The sequence below is a fragment of the Schistocerca nitens genome, chromosome 3 (assembly GCF_023898315.1).
Source record: "Schistocerca nitens isolate TAMUIC-IGC-003100 chromosome 3, iqSchNite1.1, whole genome shotgun sequence".
NCBI classification, from domain to species: Eukaryota; Metazoa; Arthropoda; class Insecta; order Orthoptera; family Acrididae; genus Schistocerca; species Schistocerca nitens.
In genome coordinates this window covers 794,556,066-794,581,581 of record NC_064616.1, presented here as the reverse complement: position 1 = coordinate 794,581,581, position 25,516 = coordinate 794,556,066, and the positions used below count along the sequence as shown (strand labels likewise).

The window sequence follows — 25,516 nt, the reverse complement described above, 5'->3', positions numbered from 1 at the left end:
CTAATTGCTGTTCATTGGCGATGAAGGATGGATTTTTCAAGCCAGTCTTACAACAGTATGTCTACCAAATAATGACATGTGGCCTTTGACATGAATTACATTTTATGCTGCATCAGACAGATGATCATAGGTGGGTGTAGCATGAAATGGCTGAAAGCAAACATCCTGCAACAACTGTTGAAAAGGTCCAAGCCAGAGGAGGAAGTGTTATGGTCTGGGGAATGTTTTTGTGGCATTTCCTGGGTGATCTCGTCATTCTGGAGGACACAAAGGATCAACAAAGGTACACATCTATCCATGGGGGCCATGTCCACCCCTACGTGCAGTTTGTATTTCCTCAGCATGATGGCATTTACCAGCAGGACAATGCAACATGTTACACATCTCACAATGTGTGTGTGTGGTTCGAAGAACACCAGTATGAGTTTACCATACTTCTCTGGCTACCAAACTCCCTGGATTTAAACCCAATCAAGAATCTATGGGATCACCTTGATTAGGCTGTTCATGCCATGGACCCTAAAGCAAGAAACCTAATGCAGCTGGCCACAGCACTAGAGTTGGCATGGCTGTCGGGTTGCCACTCCCAAGGTCTTGCCCAGGATACCATTAAATATTTGAATAATCTGACCCAGTCATCAAATGCAAAAAATGAGATGATATGGAGATTCTTGTTGATGTACACTTTTATCTCAATGAAAAAGTCCAGTAGAGAACCACAACAAAGACACGCTCAACAACAGAGAGAAATTTTGGGTAAACATAAACATTAAGAAAACGTGTAGCTTGGAGAAAGACCAAGTGAAGCACAGATCCAAACAATGTAGAGAAGACACTCATATAGAAAGAACATTTTTTTGCTGTGCCACACAATTACTGTGTTGAGAGGCTCCTGTGTGGCAGTTTGTAGGTGCACAGGGAATGGTTTGGGTTGCACCAGATTGGGTTCAGAAAGGCTACATCTACTGATAATACAATACATAGGGTTACAAGTGTGGAGGACAGTACCCTGAAGAAATATGGAGTAGTTACAATAGTGGACATCAAAGGTGCCTCTGATAATCTCCTATGCTCCGTGATGTTCACATGATTAATATCTCCAAACCCCATAATGCCTCTACAATAGTCTGGGGGACTACAGTTACGAAAGAGTGGCAGGCTGCACAGCTAAAGCTACTCAATCTAACCATTAAGCCTTTGCTAGCTGTGCTGGCTGAGGAGTACAACGTAGACAGTGTCATCACTTAAGAGTATAACATTCTGATAATTGTCTCAGAAGACTTGAGGACAAAGCTGTTTTATCACTGATGCAGCAATGGTGCATTAACAACAAATTCACAGCAGTTGCCCATGAAAATAACCTTTTTAGTGCTAAAATATACATTTTCTCTACCAAGAAATCCGCTTCTCAAATTTTGAGAAAGTTTGATTCATAAAAGTCAGGCGTGTAGATATTAAGGATTGTACATGGATGAGAAAAGAAATTTCTCAGTTATGCTCATTAAAGTTACTGAGGAAGCTTACAAAACCATGGACAAGCTGGCCTGCTTTGTCAGTAGTGAAGACTGCACCATAGTGTCATCGTTATTGCTATTATTGCATTTGCAGCAAGGATGTGGGTCCGGTAGTTGTGCTAGCAATGTGCAAGATCACACCCAGATGTATGCAATGACATGCTTCTTAGATTAATGGGTGATTTTTGGTACACTCAAATAGAAGCATTTTTAGCAATTCTGAGAATATATCCTACTAAAAATAGTCACAGACAGAATTGTGTGGTACTGGTTGTGACAAGACACCATTGAGATAGTGAGGCATATCACTGAATAACAAACACAAAGTGTAACTTTAGTACTGGAGAACCAGTATGTTACAGAGGATACTTCACAAAAATTATAGTGATGGCTGTCCTGTTTACCAATTATTTCCTGACATTCAAGAATGGCATGGTGCATATAATGGAACATGAGATGTACACTGTATATCTACATAAAATCAGCAAAAGTCAGTCAGACAGATGTGAATGTGGAGAGAGAGAGAGACTGGTACACCTGCCCATACATTACCGTGTCCTCCAAACCGTGATGTTACGAGGAGGAAAAAAAATCTATTCCTGGGTAACTATAGATAACATTTGCAACCAAATACTGAACAGGGAGTTTCTAAGGTTCAGGGAACCAAGGACTGCAAACAACTGAAGTGTCAAGCACATCAACGGCTACTGTAGTTACATTTTCAGATATCAGTAAGAATAATTATTAGGGCCTAATACACTCCTGGAAATTGAAATAAGAACACCGTGAATTCATTGTCCCAGGAAGGGGAAACTTTATTGACACATTCCTGGGGTCAGATACATCACATGATCACACTGACAGAACCACAGGCACATAGACACAGGCAACAGAGCATGCACAATGTCGGCACTAGTACAGTGTATATCCACCTTTCGCAGCAATGCAGGCTGCTATTCTCCCATGGAGACGATCATAGAGATGCTGGATGTAGTCCCGTGGAACGGCTTGCCATGCCATTTCCACCTGGCGCCTCAGTTGGACCAGCGTTCGTGCTGGACGTGCAGACCGCGCGAGACGACGCTTCATCCAGTCCCAAACATGCTCAATGGGGGACAGATCCGGAGATCTTGCTGGCCAGGGTAGTTGACTTACACCTTCTAGAGCACGTTGGGTGGCACGGGATACATGCGGACGTGCATTGTCCTGTTGGAACAGCAAGTTCCCTTGCCGGTCTAGGAATGGTAGAACGATGGGTTCGATGACTGTTTGGATGTACCGTGCACTATTCAGTGTCCCCTCGACGATCACCAGTGGTGTACGGCCAGTGTAGGAGATCGCTCCCCACACCATGATGCCGGGTGTTGGCCCTGTGTGCCTCGGTCGTATGCAGTCCTGATTGTGGCGCTCACCTGCACGGCGCCAAACACGCATACGACCATCATTGGCACCAAGGCAGAAGCGACTCTCATCGCTGAAGACGACACGTCTCCATTCGTCCCTCCATTCACGCCTGTCGCGACACCACTGGAGGCGGGCTGCAAGATGTTGGGGCGTGAGCGGAAGACGGCCTAACGGTGTGCGGGACCGTAGCCCAGCTTCATGGAGACGGTTGCGAATGGTCCTCGCCGATACCCCAGGAGCAACAGTGTCCCTAATTTGCTGGGAAGTGGTGGTGCGGTCCCCTACGGCACTGCGTAGGATCCTACGGTCTTGGCGTGCATCCGTGCGTCGCTGTGGTCCGGTCCCAGGTCGACGGGCACGTGCACCTTCCGCCGACCACTGGCGACAACATCGATGTACTGTGGAGACCTCACGCCCCACGTGTTGAGCAATTTGGCGGTACGTCCACCCGGCCTCCCGCATGCCCACTATACGCCCTCGCTCAAAGTCCGTCAACTGCACATACGGTTCACGTCCACGCTGTCGCGGCATGCTACCAGTGTTAAAGACTGCGATGGAGCTCCGTATGCCACGGCAAACTGGCTGACACTGACGGCGGTGGTGCACAAATGCTGCGCAGCTAGCGCCATTCGACGGCCAACACCGCGGGTCCTGGTGTGTCCGCTGTGCCGTGCGTGTGATCATTGCTTGTACAGCCCTCTCGCAGTGTCCGGAGCAAGTATGGTGGGTCTGACACACCGGTGTCAATGTGTTCGTTTTTCCATTTCCAGGAGTGTATATTAAACACACTTTATGAACAGGGTTCTTAATATTATGTACTGCAGTTTGTAATTGTAACAAATATGTTACTTATTGTTGCTGTAGACAGACTCAATTGGTATGCACTAAGTCATTTATAAAAATGCACTTACAGTGTTCACGGCTTTTGTGTTGCGTGCTGCTGTTGGTAAGAGTTCGCGTGATGAATCACGGGAGGTCAACACGACAATTCAAGAGTCAGATGTATGTAGTCAGTGAGATTATTCTTCTTAATTTTCTATGGTTCTTACATAAAGTTAGATGGAATTTTCTTCTATTAGGTTAGAATTTATCCATGTCATCAGAATTTTCGGGAAAATTGGAAACAAAAGATGAAAGTAGGTTACTGCAATGATGAATGTATATCTGTGACTAAGCAACACACCAATCTATTATGACAATCATATTTTTGTGTCGAGATTCATAGGCTTCACCAACTCACAAGCAAATCATCACATTCCCACCTAACCTAGGGCTTTGGCTTCACTACAGGTCAGTCTGTCAGCACATCTAGTTTTTTCAAGTTGCCAAAGAAATACAAAACTCAGTAAGTGACCTTAAAATTCATAATAACCAGATCAGTAAAAGTTATTCTAGTGCTGTTGATAATAAAAAAACATTTAATGTAATCAAATTGTATCTTCTGTCAAAAGATATCATTAGGTATAGAGATCCCCATTGGCTACCACGTACTATCACCTTATTGGCTACAACCAACGTCAATAATTGACATCAGCACACAACACAAAAACTGCCAGCAATGCAAGTGCACTTTAACCCAAGTCATGTGTAATTCATAATTTTTGTTCATGTTGTGGACCGTGTAACTAAATCTCTGGCAACACGACATGCAGCAACTCAAGTTCTACAGAGTCCTACAAAAGCAAAGGGCTTAACGCAATTGAAATTGTGAACAGGCAGAACAGAAGGTGCTGTGACTTGAGTTTCACAAACACTGGCAAGGATACAGTGTACAACAGGGTTTAAGCTCAGCTGGTGATGGTTTATACACACTATATCTGGGGTGTAATTGTAGGATTATATCTTATGTTTTTCCAATCACTAATGTTTTTATTAGATTTCACAAAGATGATAATATAATGAATTTATAAATAAAATACCATATATCTATACTACTATATAAAGACAAGTCCTACTTTAACATTGTTACCAAAACTTGCAAAAATTTCTTGACCAATTTTCTTCAAATTTTTACACATTACTATAAAAAAATGTTCGGACAGAATGGACTACATATTTTTTAACTACATGCCCCCCCCCCCCCACACACACACAGGGTGTCTCAGAAGAGAGTCATCAGGCGCATTTTCTCTGGCAAGTCAACAGATATCAGATATTTGCAACAGTTGTCTGCAAGTTGTGGCTCATGTTGGCACTAATGATATCTGTTGCTGTGTTCCGAGGTCATCTTCAGGTCATACAGACGGCTGGCGGAGGTCGTGAAGACTGCTAGACTCATACATGGGGTGCAAGCAGAGCTTGCAATTTGCCGGTTGTTCCCGCAGTTAATAAGGGTCCTTTGGTTCGGAGACAAGTGGAGACTCCCAACCAAAGGTTTTGTTAACTCTGTGATTGTCTTGGCTGCAGATTTCTCGATTTGCGTTATGGAATGGAGAATTGCAGGACTTTTGATAGGTCAGGGTACACAACACAAAGGAAACAGCTCCTCGGGTAGCAGAGTACATGTGGCGTGCACAAGGGAGGGGTGGGGGTGGTTTAGGCTAGACTCTGATAGACAGTTGCCAATTGATACGCAGATAGTAAATTCAGACCACAATTAGAGTAAAGCCATTCTGACTATAAAAATTTTATTAGTAAATTGTCAAAGTGTTTGTAACAAAGTTCCTGAATTTACTGCCCTCCAGAAAGGTTCTCACACTCAAACTATTCTTGAGGCCGAGAGTTTTAGATGCTATAGGAGGGGAGATTGGGGGGGGGGGGGAGGAGTGTTCATTGCAGTTGACTAAAATATTGCCTCCATTGAGGTCGAAATTCAGTGTGACTGAAGTTATCTGGTTGCATATAAAAAATCTAAGTGAAACCAAATTGGATGGTTTTACTGGCCACCCGATTCCGCTGTGACAGTTCTCAAGTCATTTAAAGAAAGTCTATGATCAGTAGTGCATAAATACCCAGATCATGGAGTACCAGTTAAAGATTACTTCAACTTACTGAGTATTGACTGGGACATCTCCTGATTCATTGCGGAGGGTTACAGACGGTCAGCCCTGTGAAGTACATTTCATCACGTTTTCTGAAAACTGTCTTGAGCAGCCACTTCACCAGCCCACATGCAATGGAAATTCCTTAGACCCTGTAGCTACATACAGGCCGGACCTAACTAACAGTGTTGGCACAGAGACAGTAATAAGTGATCATGATGTCATTAAAGCAACTATGTTTACAAAAGTTAATAAGTAAGTCAAGAAGGCTAGGAGAGTGGGCAAAGTTTAAGAATACCATGGTTCTTGGTCTGAAGAACTGTGTGTCTAGTAAGTGGATTAAGGACTGAAAAGACCCACCAACGTCTAATAAAGAAATACAGAAGGTGGTGATGAAGCAAATGCGGTTGCACTCTTAGTGCAAAAGAGAATGCACAAATGACGACAGGCAAAGGTTCCTAGAGATCTGTGCGCAATGCGTAGAACTACCATGTCATACCTTAGCAAAAGATCTGACAGAAAAGCAGAGAAAATTCTGGTCCTATGTAAACTCATTAAGCGGGTCCAAGGCTTCCACTCATTGACCAGCCTGATGAAAGCAAAACAAAAGCCGAAGTATTAAATTTTGGCAATTAGGTAATCGTTAACGCAGCAGAATCGGATAAACATACTGTCATTTGACCACTGAACAGACTTCCATATGGATGACATTGTAATAAGAATTCCTGGCATAGCAAAACAACTGAAAGGGTTGAAAACAAGTCAGTCACCAGGTCCAGAAGGTATCCAAATTCAGTTATACAAAGAGTACCCGATGGAATTGGCCCCTTACATGGCTTGCATTCATCTCAAATCTCTTGCCCAGGGCAAAGTCCGGAGTGCAGTGACATGGGCTGGGCAAACGCCCACTGGGTAGAGCATTTATAAATGAGCATTTGCCCGGAAATTTGTTCTTAGCAGTTTTAAATGCCCAAAATCTGGGCATTTATAAAATAGTATTTAATTTTTTGTTGCTAGAATGTATAATTTACCAATTAAAATATAGAATGGGATGATACTCCTGATATCAAAAGTTAGTTTCTTACTAACAAGGGAAACTCTCCATCGCATCCCCCCCCCCCCCCCCCCAAACATTTAGTGATAAGATGGCCCTGATCATAGATCAAGCATGAAAACTGGAAGGAGGTGTACTGAATTGTGGTAAAAGAAGCAAAATAGAAACACTGAATGGCCCAAGCTGAAGGTGTGCAACATCGAGCAAATTTGAATAGCTAAGGCATCCTAGATATGCAGCCACGGCGTTGGACTGTGAAGAGGGAGATCCATGTTCAAATCTCTCTCATGCACGAATATTTTTTTTCCACAAAATTATGAACTGTCCATCCAGTCACTGATGTGTCTAATCCCCTTCTGTGGCCTTGGCAATTATACTATGCACTGGTTATAGAATATGGATCATGTGGTAAGAATATGTTAACATCACAAGTAAATGTGATGAATAGTGAGAGCAGGTGAGAAGCCACATAGATCTCTCACAGAAACGAAAACAACAAAGAAATGGATGTGAACTATGTTACAACAAAGGAATTCAAGAGTCAAAACTTTCAAAACAGAACTAAAGGGTCACAACATGTGGTACTTGTGTAGAACAAATAGGAGGTACATAAGTCTTGATGTCTCTTCCTTACACTTTGCTGCTGCGAACGGACATTACACCACACCACACCACAACACAACACAACACAACACAACACAGAGACATCTATTCCCAGACGCACAGTTCATAAGTTTGTGAGGAAAAAGAAAGTGGGACACAAGGGAGATTTGAACACTGATATCCCCTTTTGCAGTCCAACACTGTGACCACATAAAGACAACACAGTGGCTTTTTAACTTTACTCGATCTTTGACTGATCACTGTTTCTATTTTGCTTTTTTTTTCACAGTTCAATACACCTCCTTCCTGTTTTCATGCTTGGTCTGTGTTCAGTTTTTGACAGGCTATCCACTGGGCCATCTTACGACTAGATCTGGGTGGCTGGAGTGTGATGAGGAGTTGTCCTTCCTTGTAAGAACAAAAGGAAAGACACTCTCACTCCCACTCCCCCCCCCCCCCCTCTCTCTCTAATCTGTGTCAAATCTCTGAATATTATTGAAGAACAATTATTGATAAAAAAATTATTACTGAATGTATTAAACAGCTGGCATGTGTTTCTTGATGACAAATTTATTCTTAAATGTTAAACTGTTTTCAGTGGAAAAAAAAGGATTGTCAGATGTAGGGCCTGTTTGGACCTTTTTCAATTTAAAAGGGAAAGGAGTATCCTGTAAATATTGCTTTAAGGAATACAAAGAGTCGCATTCCAACAAAATGGAACAGCATATCAAAAAGTGTTTCAAGTGCTCTCAGAATTTCAAAAACGTGTGAGTTAGGAACAGTGAATGAGAACAACTTTCCAATTTTTTGCAGTAGTACAGAAAAGTCAAAATACTACCTACAGGCTAGCTACTTTATATAAACCATACTTTATTTCAAAAACACTTTTAAACTTGTGTCATTTTCTTTTTTTATTATGTCTATGCCAAGAATTGACTACATTAAAGTTGTAAAAAGTTCTGTTTACAGTCCAATTTATTTTCCCTAATAACTCTCCACTAACTTTTGAGCAGCTTTTTCAACTTGGTTACCCAATCAGTGAAGAAGCAGTGTCGCAAAACACCTTTTCCAATACCAAATATCAGCTTAAAATTTTTTTATTAGTGCCGCTTATCAATTAATTTTTAAAATGCACAAATATCTGGGCATTTATGAATTTTGTACACTTGCCCAGGCATTTATCTGGGGCATTTGCCCCAACTTATAAATGCCCAGGCATTTTACACCACTACTCAAGTGACTGGAAAAATGCTCAAGTGACTCCTGTATGTAAGAAGGGTAAAAAGAACAGAACCACACAATTACAGACCAATATCTCTAATATCAGTTTATTGCAAAATCCTTGAACATATTCTCAGTTCGAATACAACAAATTTTCTTAAGACCGAGAACCTTGTACCCATGGATTAGTATGGTTTTAGAAACCATCGTTAATGCGAAACTCAGCTTGGGCCCTTTTCTCGCGTGATATACTGCGAATTATGGATGAAAGACAACAGACAGATCCCATATTTCTAAATTTCCGGAAAGCATTTGTCACAGTGCCCCTCTACAAACTGTTACCAAAGGTACGAGCATATGCAATAGGTTCCCAGATATGTTAGTGGCTTGATGACTTCTTAAGCAACAGGACCTAGTATGTTGTCCTTGACAAGAGCGTTCATCAGAGACAAGGGTACTGTCAGGAGTGCCCCAGGGAATTGTGAAAGGACCCCTATTGTTCTCTATACAACGTTGAGTCACTATAGAACAATAGAAGATGACTTACACAAAATTTCTAGTTGGTGGGATGAATGGCAAATAGCTCTAAATGTAGAAAATCTAAATTAGTGGATATGAGTAAGGAAAAAAAAATCCATACTATTTGGATACAGCGTAAGTAGTGTCTTGCTTGACACAGCCACATCACAAAATATTGAAGCGTTATATTGTAAAGCTATATGAAATTGAACAAGCGTGTGAGGATTGCGGTAGGGAAGGTGAATGGTCTAATTTTGGTTCACTGGGGGAACTTTGGGAAAGAGTAGTTCATCTGGAAAGTAGACAGCATGTAGGACACTAGTGTGACCTATTGTTGAGTATTGTTCAAGTGTTTGGGATATGGACAAGGTAGGATTAAAGAAAGACATTAAAGCAATTCAGAAGCGGACAGCTTGATTTGTTACTGGTAGCTTCAAACAATACGCAAGTGTTAGGGAGATGCTATGATCCACCAGGTTGCAACTGACACTAATCTCTCTCTCGTTGCATCTCTCTTTTTCGCTATTTCTCGCTCCATCAAACTACCAAAAATACAATCCCCGGAACATGTAGTTAACTAACAGACCAAACACCACTTTCTAATTTTATCTTTCCTCACTTTCATAGCCGTTATTTTTATGTATTGTGATCCCAACTGACTTTCAATCAAATTAGTTTTATTCTTCCTCACAGTGTACTTCTTTCCTTTACATTTCCCAATGTCTCTCTCTATCTAATCTCCAACAGTGTGCCTGTGTTTCATTTTCTTTTACTTTGACTTGCTGACTGCCCATGATCACTATCGATTACTCAAGTTTTGAAATCTCATCTCGTGTGAGCTTTCCTTGTTAATTACCCTCTAATCCTTTAGAATGAATTCTTTGACTGAGGATTACAAGATATTTTTCCTGCACAGTCCTTGAATAGCATCAGTTCCTTGAGCACTGTGCTCTAAACAAAGTACTGATGACTTTCACGTAGTTTCTCTCGGCAGGTGGTGAACAATTCAGCTCTGATAAGTGGTCTGTAACGTTCAGAAACAATTTCATGAATATTACGATTAGGTACTGGACTACACATTACTACAGCCTACTGTACACTGGACAAAAACATTGACGGAGATTTTAAACAGAGATTCATAGTTTTTTATCGCACAAAATTTCACGGTTTATTTTTTACTGGAGTATTTATTGCAGTGACTAACAATTTACATTCCTCTCAGGTGTACTAATTAGTCAGTCAGTTGTTCCACAGATCAAATTCACAATCAACGTTATGATGTGGAACTTGTCAACAGAACAAACATAGAACTTATGTACAACTAAATAAAATAAAAAACATAGCACGAATTGTTAAGCAGAAAGTTCTTTGATCTACACCTGAAAACATTTCTGCTATGTGTCAGACATTTTATTTCTATTGGTAGATTGTCAAAGAACTTTATAGTTGCATATTTCAAATCTTTCTGCACCATAGTTAAGATTCATTAAAAGGTAATGCGGATCATTTTTCCTTCTAGTACCGTACTTGGAAATAACTGTCACTCAAATTTCAACATATTGTGGAAAGGAAATTTATAAGTGAATAAACGTACCATAATGCTATGGTTAGTATTCTAACTGCTTAAAGAGTTACTTGCCAGATATTAACTGGTAAATATTTGATACTCTGAAGAATCTAACTGGCAAATAGAAAACAGCAATGTTTTATTTACTTTACAAATGAATTAATGTACGTGTGTGAACTCCACACAATTCTAATCGCTTTTTTGTGGTATGAACAAATTTTGCCTAAGTGACGGGTTACCCTAGAATATTACCCCAGAAGACATCAATGAATGCAAATATGCCAAACATGTTGATTTAGTGACTTCTGTATTCCCAAACTTGGCAATTATTTTTATGGCAAAAGTAGCCAAACCTAAATGTTTTAGCATGTTTACTATATAACTTTTCCAGCTTTTAGTTTTCATCAATATGCAGACCTAACTTACAATTTTATAACCTATAGGTCATTTCTTGTTTGTATACAAGGTCAATGGAGATGGGATACTCCAGGGAATGAGACTCATAAGAATGAAATGGATCACATCACCATGTGCAGTTTTACTAACCATAAAATGCTTTGCAAACAGTTAACGAGTTTCACACGTAAGATACCAAATGAATCTCAACTTGCTAGCTGGAAAGTCACAGATAGAAGCAATTGACTAGCTATAAGGACAATACCACTGGTACAAGTTACATAGTGAAGCTCACTTGAATTTTTCATAGTTTATGTATGATACATGTATATACTACGCATTAAAATTTTCATCAGAGACTTGACCACTATCTATGTAGAAACTTCAGAAAGCAAGTTACAAGCATCCTCTAACGTAAGACCATTGCATAACAAGAGTGATACATTGTCAGATGTATACATTTCAAGATTCCTGCACGGACTGTTCTGTTGAAGTACGGATTATAGGTACATCACAGTGTGCACCTGAAATGGCACAGCAATTGGAAAGAACAATTGGCAGAATGTTCCGAAATACTTGTTGGCTATGTTGAAACACAGAGTCATGTATCTGGATCACTTTGGCATGTAGTGAGCTTTCAATAATAGTTACTTGGTCTGCCATAATGTGTAATTAACTTTTTGAAACCCGCTTTTTAAGTGTAGCCCCTGTCACAGAGCCGAGTGGACTTCCTGGAGCTTAGCAGTTTAATACAAAGTAATTTAATATAGTTTCTGTTTTCCGCATACTTCTATGACGAAATGAATTGTACCTGCATATTTTACTCTGCTTACTACTGTTTATTAACTTAAAGTCCTCTGCGTAAATTTTACGGCACAATCTTCCTATGAGCTGATTTTCAATCGTAGTGTAAACTGGAGTTGGCGTAACAGCAGAATGTAGTTTGCATCCAGTGACTTCTTGCGTTAGTGTTACATACTTGTGGTGCAGAGAGAAACTGATTAAAGATAAACTGAGACAGCACATGTTGGGTATGGATACGAGGGGAATTGGCCACTGTCTATAAACAGCTAGAAGGTGTGTTGCCAGGGCTGATCGACTTCAGGCTGCTGCCCTGGACTGTGAAGGTGCTGGGGCACCTGAGGCAAATGCTTTGGCATCTCTGGAGCCTATAGTGCTGGCTAAGATCCGTGAGAACGCTGTGCCTTCCAATTCGCACATCCCAGGTGATTGACAATTACCCGATGGTAACTGGTAAACAATGGCGGAGTTGTGAACCTCTGAGTGGAAGGTGAAAGTGGGTGCAAGCGACACAGCTCTACCATTATGCCTCAAAAACTGGTTTGTGGTATTGCTCACTGATGAAAGTATGTCTGAGCCAGCCCTGGATGCCTGTTCTGTTGGGACTGAGGCCAATCTTCCTTAGGGGTCTGGACAAGTGCAGAGGATGGGACTGCTTGTCACTCGGAGCTCTAGGTTAGGCAGGTAATGGAGCCCCTCAGGAAAATAGCAGGCAGGTTGTGAAAGAAGGCCAGTGTCCACTATGCTTGCTAGAAGGTCTTGTCCCATATATGGAGAAGGCTCTGCCAGCAGTGACTGAGCACACTAGGTGCGACGCACTGTGAATTGTGGCTCATGTCGGCATGAATGATGCTTGTTGCCCTGGTTCAGAGGCCATCTTTGGGTCCTACAGGTGCCGATTGATTTGGTAAAGACAGCTATCCTCACTCGTGGGCTGGAAGAGCTATAATTTTGTAGTATCATTCCCAGAACTCATCATGGTCCTCTAGTTTGGAACTAAGTGGAAGACTTAAACAACTGTCTCAGATGATTCTGTGACGATGTTGAATGCAGATTTCTTGACATCCCCTATTTGGGGGAGAAATGTAAGAAAACCCCCTTAACAGGTCAGGTATGCACTACACGCACAAAGTGTCCGAAACAGTAGCACAGTATGTGTGACGTACACATGTGGGATTTTTAGAACAGAGAAATCCCTCCACAGATCCAATTTGGCACATGTTCAGAGTCCAGACAGGTTAGCATTTGTCATATCAGGTTGGAGAAAGAAAACATGAACATAATACCAGTCAACAACAGGAACGTCTACAGAAGTGCTCCGGAACCAGTCTTGCTTATAAATTTTAACTCTACCCACATATTACTAGGGGCAGAAACTAACTGAAATCAAATGTCACTAGGAATGAAATTCTTAACTCCAACTCGAATGTATATTGCAAAAATAGCTGAATGCTGGTAGTGCACAATGTTTATAGCAATAAAGGATAAAAGCGCAAATGTGATGTCAGCAGCTTTTCTGTTGCATGTTGCAGTTGGTAACTGTATGTGTGGCGAATTATGAATAGTGAACACAACGGGTGATGAGTCAGATCATTAGACAATATGGCAGGACTAATGAGAAAATTATGTTCAATAAACGACATAGTGATGTGGAGCGTACAAAATAACACAGTGACATAAAAGAATATGCTGTGCAGAATGTTGTCGCATAAAGCAGAATATGTCATAAAATTTAAACTGTAATCTTCGATTTTTCCGTAACCATAGAAATGACGTTTCAAAAATACCTCACAAAGTTTTCAAAATGATCACTGGGCTATGCTACAGACCAATCTATTGCAACACCAAGTTTTACTCTAGTCACATTCATTAGCTTCGTTAAATCTCAACCAAACTAAGATTTCAGCCTAAGCTCTATCTTGGGCTACACTGCAGATCCCTGGCACCACAACCTGTTTTGGTTTTAAGTTTAGGTAGTTGGTGTGGTATTGTGGGCTGTGGAAGTATTTTCAGTGAGTTATTAAGGTGTGTTTTTTTTTATGTATTTGACGGTTTTGTTAGGTCTTATTAGTTTGGTGTTTGTTGTGTGGAAAGAAGTCTAATTTTTTAATTGCTTTTTTGTTATGTAAGATAAGGTGGGTAGATCACATAACTAATGAGGAGGTATTGAATAGGATTGGGGAGAAGAGAAGTTTGTGGCACAACTTGACTAGAAGAAGGGATCGGTTGGTAGGACATGTATTGAGGCATCAAGGGATCACAAATTTAGCATTGGAGGGCAGCGTGGAGGGTAAAAATCATAGAGGGAGACCAAGAGATCAATACACTAAGCAGATTCAGAAGGATGTAGGTTGCAGTAGGTACTGGGAGATGAAGAAGCTTGCACAGGATAGAGTAGCATGGAGAGCTGCATCAAACCAGTCTCAGGACTGAAGACCACAACAACAACAACAACAACAAGGATATGACTGTGAAGTTCACGAGTGTATCATTACATTCTGAGGTGGGGTGGTGATATGTTGCCTGTCATACAGTTTCTGCATATGTTTCGCCTTATTTGCTGAATATGCTAGGCGTCATGTTTGTGGCAACAACATGATGATGAGAGTTCTGGCCACTTGGACCAGGGACGCGTATATATGGCATTGTCAGTATGACAATATCTGGTACCTGGTTTGAGAAATCTTGATTGCCAACGACGGATATCGTCTTGCTTACTTATTATCTTTGTTATCGGGTCTGTATAAGTTTTTATGGGCACAAGGCTGGTGTGAGAGACAGTTTTGGACTGGTTTTCTTTTTGTCGAGAGGTTTCTCCGCAGTACATGAAGTATATAGCGCAGTTGGGTGTGCCGGGGATTGTTGAAGAAATTGATGAATCACAGTTTGGCAAGAGGAAGCATGGGAGGGTCAGTTCTCGGGTTGGTTTGTTGGTGTGGGGGTTGTTATTTTGGGAGGGGGGGAGGTTGAGGTTATGCTACTCATGTTTTTAGTGTTTTGCAGTTTCATAGTAAGAGAGAACTAGTGGGTCTGATTGAGAAATATATTGAGGAGGGTATAATTTCTGATGCATTTTTGTCTTATAGGGGGATGGGGAAGAGGGGTTATAATCATTTAGTAGTTAACCACACTATTGAGTTTAAGGATTATGAAATTGGGGCTTGTACTAACATGACAGAGTGATTTTGTGGGGCAATTAAATCAGTTATAGCGAAGAGAAAGCAGAGCTCTTCCAACATACAATCCCATTTAGATGAGTACTGCTGGCAGAAGTGTGTCCCTGGGAAGTTTAGTATTTTTCGTTTATTTTGAGGGCTGTGGGGAGGATGTGCAGGGCGGGGTAGGTCGGTTGTGTTTTAACTGATGTAGGGAATACAGGGTTTAGCGTTTATGAGTTGTTGGGGTTTTGGTTCCACTTTTTGGAATTATAGGTGTCTGTTTTTTGGTATCAATAGCTGTGGTTGAGCTACATAGGTAAAGGGAAATGTCAGATTCATGTGATATTGTTGGTATAGCGGAAAGCTGTAATTCAATTTTTTTATATTGTTTTGGGATGGAGCAGTGATTTTTTTTTAATTATTGTATATTTAGCTTGTCCCTGCCCTGAACCCCCAATTTTCTGCATTTGTACCATTAGTTTCATTTTAATTTTGGAGTGAGACATTATCATGTCATTTTTATTTTCATTTACTGGCGTACATATTTAGTGACGTCACTGTCGACATTTTGTATACACTGGAAACTGTGGTTTTCGCCATACTGATGACATCATAGGTCAAAGCAGACGGGTGGAATCGGACGCTTCTGTAATGTCCTATCACTCAATTGGCTACGGCCAATGGAAACGAATTCCCAATGCCAACATGCAGAGGAAGAGCCACTGCCACCAGAACTGCACTTTAACTCAATTGTTTGTTGTTGTAGTCTTCAGTCCTGAGACTGGTTTGATGCAGCTCTCCATGCTACTCTATCCTGTGCAAGCTTCTTCATCTCCCAGTACCTACTGCAACCTACATCCATCTGAATCTGCTTAGTGTATTCATCTCTTGGTCTCCCCCTACGATTTTTACCCTCCACGCTGCCCTCCAACACTAAATTGGTGATCCCTTGATGCCTCAGAACATGTCCTACCAACCGATCCCTTCTTCTGGTCAAGTTGTGCCACAAACTCCTCTTCTCCCCAATCCTATTCAGTACCTCCTCATTAGTTATGTGATCTACCCATCTAATCTTCAGCATTCTTCTGTAGCACCACATTTCGAAAGCTTCTATTCTCTTCTTGTCCAAACTATTTACCGTCCATGTTTCACTTCCATACATGGCTACACTCCATACAAATACTTTCAGAAATGACTTCCTGACACTTAAATCTATACTCGATGTTAACAAATTTCTCTTCGTAAGAAACGCTTTCCTTGCCATTGCCAGTCTACATTTTATATCCTCTCTACTTCGACCATCATCAGTTATTTTGCTCCCCAAATAGCAAAACTCCTTTACTACTTTAAGTGTCTCATTTCCTAATCTAACACCCTCAACATCACCCAACTTAATTCGACTACATTCCATTATCCTCGTTTTGCTTTTGTTGATGTTCATCTTATATCCTCCCTTCAAGACACCATCCATTCCGTTCAACTGCTCTTCCAAGTCCTTTGCTGTCTCTGACAAAATTACAATGTCATCGGCAAACCTCAAAGTTTTTATTTCTTCTCCATGGATTTTAATACCTACTCCGAATTTTTCTTTTGTTTCCTTTACTGCTTGCTCAATATACAGATTGAATAACATCGGGGAGAGGCTACAACCCTGTCTTACTCCCTTCCCAACCACTGCTTCCCTTTCATGTCCCTCGACTCTTATAACTGCCATCTGGTTTCTGTACAAATTGTAAATAGCCTTTCACTCCCCGTATTTTACCCCTGCCACCTTTAGAATTTGAAAGAGAGTATTCCAGTCAACATTGTCAAAAGCTTTCTCTAAGTCTACAAATGCTAGAAACGTAGGTTTGCCTTTCCTTATTCTTTCTTCTAAGATAAGTCGTAAGGTCAGTATTGCCTCACGTGTCCCAATATTTCTACGGAATCCAAACTGATCTTCCCCGAGGTCGGCTTCTACTAGTTTTTCCATTCGTCTGTAAAGAATTCGTGTTAGTATTTTGCAGCTGTGGCTTATTAAACTGATTGTTCGGTAATTTTCACATCTGTCAACACCTGCTTTCTTTGGGATTGGAATTATTATATTCTTCTTGAAGTCTGAGGGTATTTCGCCTGTTTCATACATCTTGCTCACCAGATGGTAGAGTTTTGTCAGGACTGGCTCTCCCAAGGCCGTCAGTAGTTCCAATGGAATGTTGTCTACTCCGGGGGCCTTGTTTCGACTCAGGTCTTTCAGTGCTCTGTCAAACTCTTCACGCAGTATCGTATCTCCCATTTCATCTTCATCTACATCCTCTTCCATTTCCATAATATTGTCCTCAAGTACATCGCCCTTGTATAGACCCTCTATATACTCCTTCCACCTTTCTGCTTTCCCTTCTTTGCTTAGAACTTGGTTTCCATCTGAGCTCTTGATGTTCATACAAGTAGTTCTCTTATCTCCAAAGGTCTCTTTAATTTTCCTGTAGGCAGTATCTATCTTACCCCTAGTGAGATAAGCCTCTACATCCTTACATTTGTCCTCTAGCCATCCCTGCTTAGCCATTTTGCACTTCCTGTCGATCTCATTTTTGAGACGTTTGTATTCCTTTTTGCCTGCTTCATTTACTGCATTTTTATATTTTCTCCTATCATCAATTAAATTCAATATTTCTTCTGTTACCCAAGGATTTCTACTAGCCCTTGTCTTTTTACCTACTTGATCCTCTGCTGCCTTCACTTCTTCATCCCTCAAAGCTAGCCATTCTTCTTCTACTGTATTTCTTTCCCCCATTCCTGTCAATTGTTCCCTTATGCTCTCCCTGAAACTCTGTACAACCTCTAGTTCTTTCAGTTTATCCAGGTCCCATCTCCTTAAATTCCCACCTTTTTGCAGTTTCTTCAGTTTTAATCTACAGGTCATAACCAATAGATTGTGGTCCGAGTCCACATCTGCCCCTGGAAATGTCCTACAATTTAAAACCTCGTACCTAAATCTCTGTCTTACCATTATATAACCTATCTGATACCTTTTAGTATCTCCAGGGTTCTTCCATGTATATAACCTTCTTTCATGATTCTTGAACCAAGTGTTAGCTATGATTAAGTTGTGCTCTGTGCAAAATTCTACCAGGCGGCTTCCTCTTTCATTTCTTAGCCCCAATCCATATTCACCTACTACGTTTTCTTCTCTCCCTTTTCCTACACTCGAATTCCAGTCACCCATGACTATTAAATTTTCGTCTCCCTTCACTATCTGAATAATTTCTTTTATTTCATCATACATTTCTTCAATTTCTTCGTCATCTGCAGAGCTAGTTGGCATATAAACTTGTACTACTGTAGTAGGTGTGGGCTTCGTATCTATCTTGGCCACAATAATGCGTTCACTAAGCTGTTTGTAGTAGCTTACCTGCGTTCCTATTTTGCTATTCATTATTAAACCTACTCCTGCATTACCCCTATTTGACTTTGTGTTTATAACCCTGTAGTCACCTGACCAGAAGTCTTGTTCCTCCTGCCACCGAATTTCACTAATTCCCACTATGTCTAACTTTAACCTATCCATTTCCCTTTTCAAATTTTCTAACCTACCTGCCCGATTAAGAGAGCTGACATTCCATGCTCCGATCCATATAGCGCCAGTTTTCTTTGTCCTGATAATGACATCCTCTTTAGTAGTCCCCGCCCGGAGATCCGAATGGGGGACTATATTACCTCCGGAATATTTTACCCAAGAGGACGCCATCATCATGTAAAGCTGCATGCCCTCGGGAAAAATTACGGCCGTAGTTTCCCCTTGCTTTCAGCCGTTTGCAGTACCAGCACAGCAAGGCCGTTTTGGTTATTGTTGCAAGGCCTGATCAGTCAATCATCCAGACTGTTGCCCTTGCAACTACTGAAAAGGCTGCTGCCCCTCTTCAGGAATCACACGTTTGTCTGGCCTCTCAACAGATACCCCTCCGTTGTGGTTGTACCTACGGTACGGCTATCTGTATCGCTGAGGCACGCAAGCCTCCCCACCAACGGCAAGGTCCATGGTTCATGGGGGGGGGGGGGGAGGGGGGGTTTAACCCAATTAAGAATACAATAATATCTAGTGAGAATAGTACATAATCAGAAAGCAAAATAAATTGGGCAAAGGTAAGTGTCAAAGGTGGAATAAACATGGTCACTGGATGCTTTTATAAATTCCCTGCCTCAGCAACAGTGGTGGTGGAACACTGGAGGAGGAAACTGCTGAATATTTCGCAAAAATTTCATTGTCATGCTATAGTTTTAGGTAGTGACTTCAACTTACCAGATATAGACTCAGAGATTCAAGTGATTAGGTTGAGTACTAGGACAGGGAATCTTGCGGAACTGTTCTAAGTGCCTTATCTGAAAATAACCTTGAACAGTTAATCAGAGGACTGACTCATGTAGGTAACATCTTTGGCCTGCTGGTGACAAAGAGAGTAACTTTTCGAATTGCCACAGAACAAGAAATCAGTGATCATAAGCCCATTATAGCATCACTGAATACAGCAGTAAATAAAGAATACAAAGAAAGGTAGAAAGATCTTTCTTCTTAGTGAGAGTGAAAAGAAACAAATTTCGGATTACTGGGCAGGTAAACGTGAAAATTTCAGCTCCAGCATTTACAATATTAAGTATCAATGGACAAATTTCAAGAGCATTGGACAATTTGTTTTAGGCAGGTATGTGCCATGTAAAGTAGGAGGGAGAAAAAAGACCTGCCACGGTACAACAACCGCATTAGAAAGTGCTATAAAAGAAGAGAGATCTTCACTGCACATTAAACATAGCCAAAACCTCACAGAAAAACAAAAACTAAACAAGGCCAAAATTAGCATTACGGAAGACCAAGGCTAATGTGTTCAGCATATTTGAAGGTAAAATTCTATCTACCAACTGGACAGAATATCTGAACAAGTTTTGGTCTGATGGAGGAGGAGATTAGTGTTTAACGTCCCGCCGACAACGAGGTCATTAGAGACGGAGCGCAAGCTCGGGTGAGGGAAGGAAATCGGTCGTGCCCTTTCAAAGGAACCATCCCGGCATTTGCCTGAAGCGATTTATGGAAATCACGGAAAACCTAAATCAGGATGGCCGGAGACGGGATTGAACCGTCGTTCTCCCGAATGCGAGTCCAGTGTGCTAACCACTGCGCCACCTCGCTCGGTTTGGTCTGATGTTGAATCAGTAAACAGATCAAAGCCATCTACCCAAACACAATGTGATCATTAGGCATTGAAACAGAGGATGACAGAGAAAAGGCCAAAATGCAAAACTGTTTCACAGAGGAAGACCACACTGTAGTTCTACCATTAAATCATTGCATGAATGACAACTAGTGAAATGTGACTAAGAGATAGAAAAGCAACTAAAAATACTCAACAGAGGAAAGACTGTTAGACTTGAATAGGTATCAATTTAATTATGTGAAAGAACTTGGCCCTCCTCTAGCAGCAATGTACTGTAGTTCCCTCTAAGAGCGAAGTGTTCCAAATGAGTGGAAAACAGCACAGCCCATTTCCATTCTGAAGAAGAATTGTCGAACATATGCACAAAACTATAGGCCTAGACCTATATCTCTAATGTCAGTCTGTTACACATTTTGGAAAATGTTTTATGCTCGTTTGTTCTGACATTTCTGGTGACATAATATTCTCAATAGGAATCAGCACAGGTTCTGAAAATAATGACCGTGTGAAACCCAGCTCACTACGTGCATCCATTGGATGCAGAAAGCAGTAGACACAGGTGTCCAGATAGATGCAGTGTTCCTTGATTTGTGGAAGGAGTTCAATAAAGTTCTGCACTGCCGCTTAATGATCAAAATATCAGATCAACTGTGTAAATGTACTGACGTTTTTCTCGCAAACAGAACACAGCATGTCATTGTCAACAGTGCGAAGTCTTCAGACGCAAAAGTAACTTTGGGGGTGCCCAAAGTAGGTATTACAGGACCATTACTTTTCACAACACTCATATACATGATCTAGTATATAACATCAGAAGTCCCACATTTTTCACAGAGGGCGCTATTCTATATTGAAAAGTTTAAACACTAGAAAACTGTAGCGAACTGCAGGAAGACCTGCAATGGATTGACATATGGCGCAGGAAGTTGCAACTAACCCCTCAACATAAACAAATGTAATGTATTGCAAATACATTCACAGAAGAACCTTTATTGTACGATTACACGACTGCAGAACAATCAATGCAAGCAGGTAAAATAATTAGGAGTAAGTGAACAGAGCAATTTTAAATGGAACAATTACATAATATTGATCATGGTTAAGGCAGATGCTAGACAGATTCACTGGACAAATCCTCAGGAAATGTAGTCCATCGACAGGAGCAGTAGCTAACAAACACTACTTTGATGAATACTTGTGTATTGCTCGTCAGTCTTGGATCCATACCAGATAGAACTGATGGAAGACATTGGACAGATTCGAAGAAGAGCAACACGTTTTGTTTAGGAAGAGGAAAAGCATCATGGAGGTGCTCAGTCAACTCCAGTTACGAAAGCTGTAAGAGAGGCAGTCTGCATCAAAGTACGGTCTACTGTTAAAATTCCAAGAGCATATGTCTTTAGAGGAGTCAACCAATATATTACTCCCTCCTACATACATCTCGCATAAAGACCGTGAAGATAAAAAGCAGATTCGAGTCCACACAGAGACTTACCAGCAATCATTCTTCCCGTGAACCATTCCCGACTGGAGCAGGAAAATTATGAAAATACAGTGGTACACAAAGTACCATCCACCACACACCGTAAGGAAAATATGATGCGAATGTAGACATGAGGCTGTGTTACGGACAAATCTGTTACCAAAATCTTTAATCCGCATTTCCATTCATTGGCTTCACCAACTTAAATTTAAGTTATTACTTTACAACCTAATTTAAACCTTGGGGTATACTATGATCATTCAGTCGCCAAAGACAAAATTTCACGGTAGGAAGGGGAGGAGGACACTACCCATCTCTAGCAACAACTGCTGTTTCTCAGAAAGTGCAACTGTTCACAAGTATTAGTTATTCTTTTTTTTTCTACTTCTCCTAAATATAACTTGTTACATGGCCACTGCTTCCGAAAAATCTTCCTTTTAGTATCATCCTTTTTATCAATCAAGCTAAAACTGTCCATAACCTAAGGGCTGCACTCTCTCTCTCTCTCTCTCTCTCTCTCACACACACACACACACACACACACACACACACACACACACACACAAATGCCAGTGGTGAAAGCAATATTTGGATTTCATTCGAGCACATAAACATTGAGCCATACAGCATTTTTATTAGTGCTCAGTAACTAATCTCTAACCACACTACGATCTGAAATACCTTCTTCAGTTAATTGCTGGCAGGATGTGTGACAGACCTAATGATACACAACAGTGGGAGTGCCAGATAGCAGCCATGACTAGAGTAACGATACGGTAATTTGACAATCGATATAGTTTTGTGAAAAACTAAAGAAAAGTGTTCCGAAAGTATGGTAAAAAACAGAGGAACAAGGATTCTTTCATTCACCACATTTCATAACAACAATATTTACAATACACTACTTCATTGTGTTTGCATGGATACTTCCATTTTTGGCAGCAAGATTTAAAAGAAAAATACCTGTACCTAATGTATTGGGTCTCCTTTACCTTCATATACGGCTATGATCACACAAACTAGTGAAAGCGCAACGAAGTGTAGTACCTAGGCAAAGAACTGAATTCCACAAATGATCATTTATTATATTTCTCATTCACTTCTATCAATTACAAAATTAATTTCAGTGAAGCTTCAGTGCATAAAAACGCACCCTATTTTAAGACCTCTATCCTAACTTCAGAAACGGCAGCTTACAGTGATTAAAAACTGAGATCTGGGATATGACAATACTGGTATGTACCTTTCCACCAGTAAAACAAAAGCACTGGCGTTTTAGGTTGAATGCACTTTTGTTTCGTACATTCAACGCGAGGAGATTTCCAAGGATGTGGAACATGTCACAAAAGCACCTCACACAAAGCGAAACTGAAATGGTCACTAAGTAAAAGTAAGAAACTTAATGTAGAAATCACAAAGTCAAACTCAAGGTAACAGCTATTCTGAAACGGGTACTGACAAAGAATTTGCTCAGTAACAATAATACGGCATGATGGTTTGAGGTCTTTCTCATGTTCAGAATGGAAAGAAGTATCAGCGTCAACAGATATGAAACACGACTTATCCACGAGCACCTTATTTGGGACGACTCATACTTTTAAAACATAAATCTGTTCACAAGTACTTCAAATACATACCTAAATTCAAATATGGGCCTTTAGCATCTCCCATGTCGATACAACACTTAAACTGCTCAATTGCAACTTAACAACACGAACATACACACAACACAATCAATTTCCCTCCTACTCCTAAGCTCTCTCCGGAAGATATGCTATATACTACGTGCCTTTACTTGTATATACGTTACAATAGGTACTGTGGATGCGCTTCTTTCAAAGATATACTTTGACTTTCTCGAAGTTATTGATTAGAGGTGGGCCAAACGGTTATTCTGGAGTAACCGTTATCACAGTTCCAGTTATTCTTTGATAACCGTTATCGTTAACCGTTATTAATAATGCCAAGTTATTTTTCGCTAGCGAATACCGAATACTCCGACAGTTAAATAACGACATAGTTGGTATCCATCAGTTTAGTTATCAGTATAACTGCGAGTAGTGTGAAATAGCAGGAATGTCGTATGAATCGTGTCATAACCTTAGCTTATTAACTCCGGGTACATTTTAGTTGATGTTAGAACGATTATTAGTGTTTCATATTATATGTTTGTAGGTTATCGGTCGCTATTAGAAATATTATCTTCGCAGCTGCGACAGAACGTACGCGGAACTTCGCCAAAGCACTGTTTAAGTAAAATGTTAACAACGTGCGTTTTTAAGTATGAACTAATATGTAAACTGAGTACTGTAGGTTAAATTCGAAGCTTAATTTCTTGTGCTGCTCATATAATAGAATAAAGTGTACAGCCTTGTAATACAACAAAAAATATACGTAATGTGACAGATTCGTTTACTCCTGTGCTGTAAAAGCTAGTCCTATTGGGGAAGTCCACAAATCAATCATCCCTACATAAATTAAATCACATTCAATACTTCATAAATACCCAAAACATCACAGCAAGAAAAAAAAAATTATTACCACCAGCAAATTCCGGCACTGCAACCTAGATCGACAGCCCCCCCCCCCCCCCCCACACACACACACAAAAACCAGCTCATAAACACCGTGCCGTAATGACATTCACACACCACAACACCTTTACGTCGAAGCAGACGGGTGGAATCAGACGCTTCCATTCACCCCTCCTTCTACTCTGTAGATGAATATCGTAACAGAGACTGATAGACCAGCTAAGGTAAAAATTCTGCTATATTTCAGTTTTGACAGCACTTGGTTGCAATAGTCAAGATCGGGTATTCTGTGTACGATAAATTTATTAAAAGTACGTAACTGTGTTTTATTCTGTCAGTGTACCAATTCTGTAAATATTAGCAGTTACTGTGATATATTCACATATTTTGACAATCTCCTGACAAATGATGAGGATAATAATTATTATATTCCACTGCATTATGTTATACTTTCTGACATGTTATTTGTCATTCGCGATGGCCAGCAGTACGAAAATATTTGTTCGCTCCAGTTACTATCCTCTCTGGAAATATCACCTGGAACTACGACCTTTAACTGGAGTCACCGAGTCAGGAACGTCTAGACACACAGTTATTCCGTTACCAGCTTCCAGGTTATCTCTGGTGGTAGCCCGATAACTACCAGAGAACTAGAACTACGAGCCAAAAAACGATAACTGCCAGAGGAGAATACCGGTCTCTGACAGTTATTTCCATAGTCGCTCGAATTCCTTAGTAACTTTCCTTGTACTACCCGTCCAAGCTAAATTAACACGTAAGGCGGTGGCTTAAGGGAACGACCGTACTTGTTAATGCCTGTACTGCAGCTCCTATCAGCCACAGCTCGGACATTAACTTTATTTAATTGTTTATGCTAAAAGTAACGAAGGCCAACGAAATAGTACACAGTTCTTATCAACAGATGGCGCGCAGTCTCACAGTAATTCCCATGGTCTATAGAACGCCTTCCAAATGCGCAGTACGATCTTCGGTCAACAGATGGCGCGAGGCACTGTTGACACTAAACAGTTATTGAAATAACTGCCAGAATCAGAGGAACAGTTATCGCAGTAACCGTTACTTCTCAGTAACCGG

At 40.7% G+C, this 25,516-nt stretch overlaps 1 protein-coding gene across 1 annotated transcript in view; it reads right to left on the bottom strand.

Annotated features, from left to right (window-relative positions):
* The window catches only part of LOC126248813 (DNA mismatch repair protein Msh2), a 244,481-nt gene extending 220,803 nt beyond the window's left edge, over positions 1-23,678 (bottom strand). Inside the window, exon 1 of the mRNA XM_049950222.1 lies at positions 23,525-23,678. Within this exon, the coding sequence (XP_049806179.1) occupies positions 23,525-23,558 (34 nt within the window). The 5' untranslated portion in view covers positions 23,559-23,678. The remainder of the gene's footprint in view (positions 1-23,524) is intronic.
* Between the last annotated feature and the right edge of the window lie 1,838 nt (positions 23,679-25,516).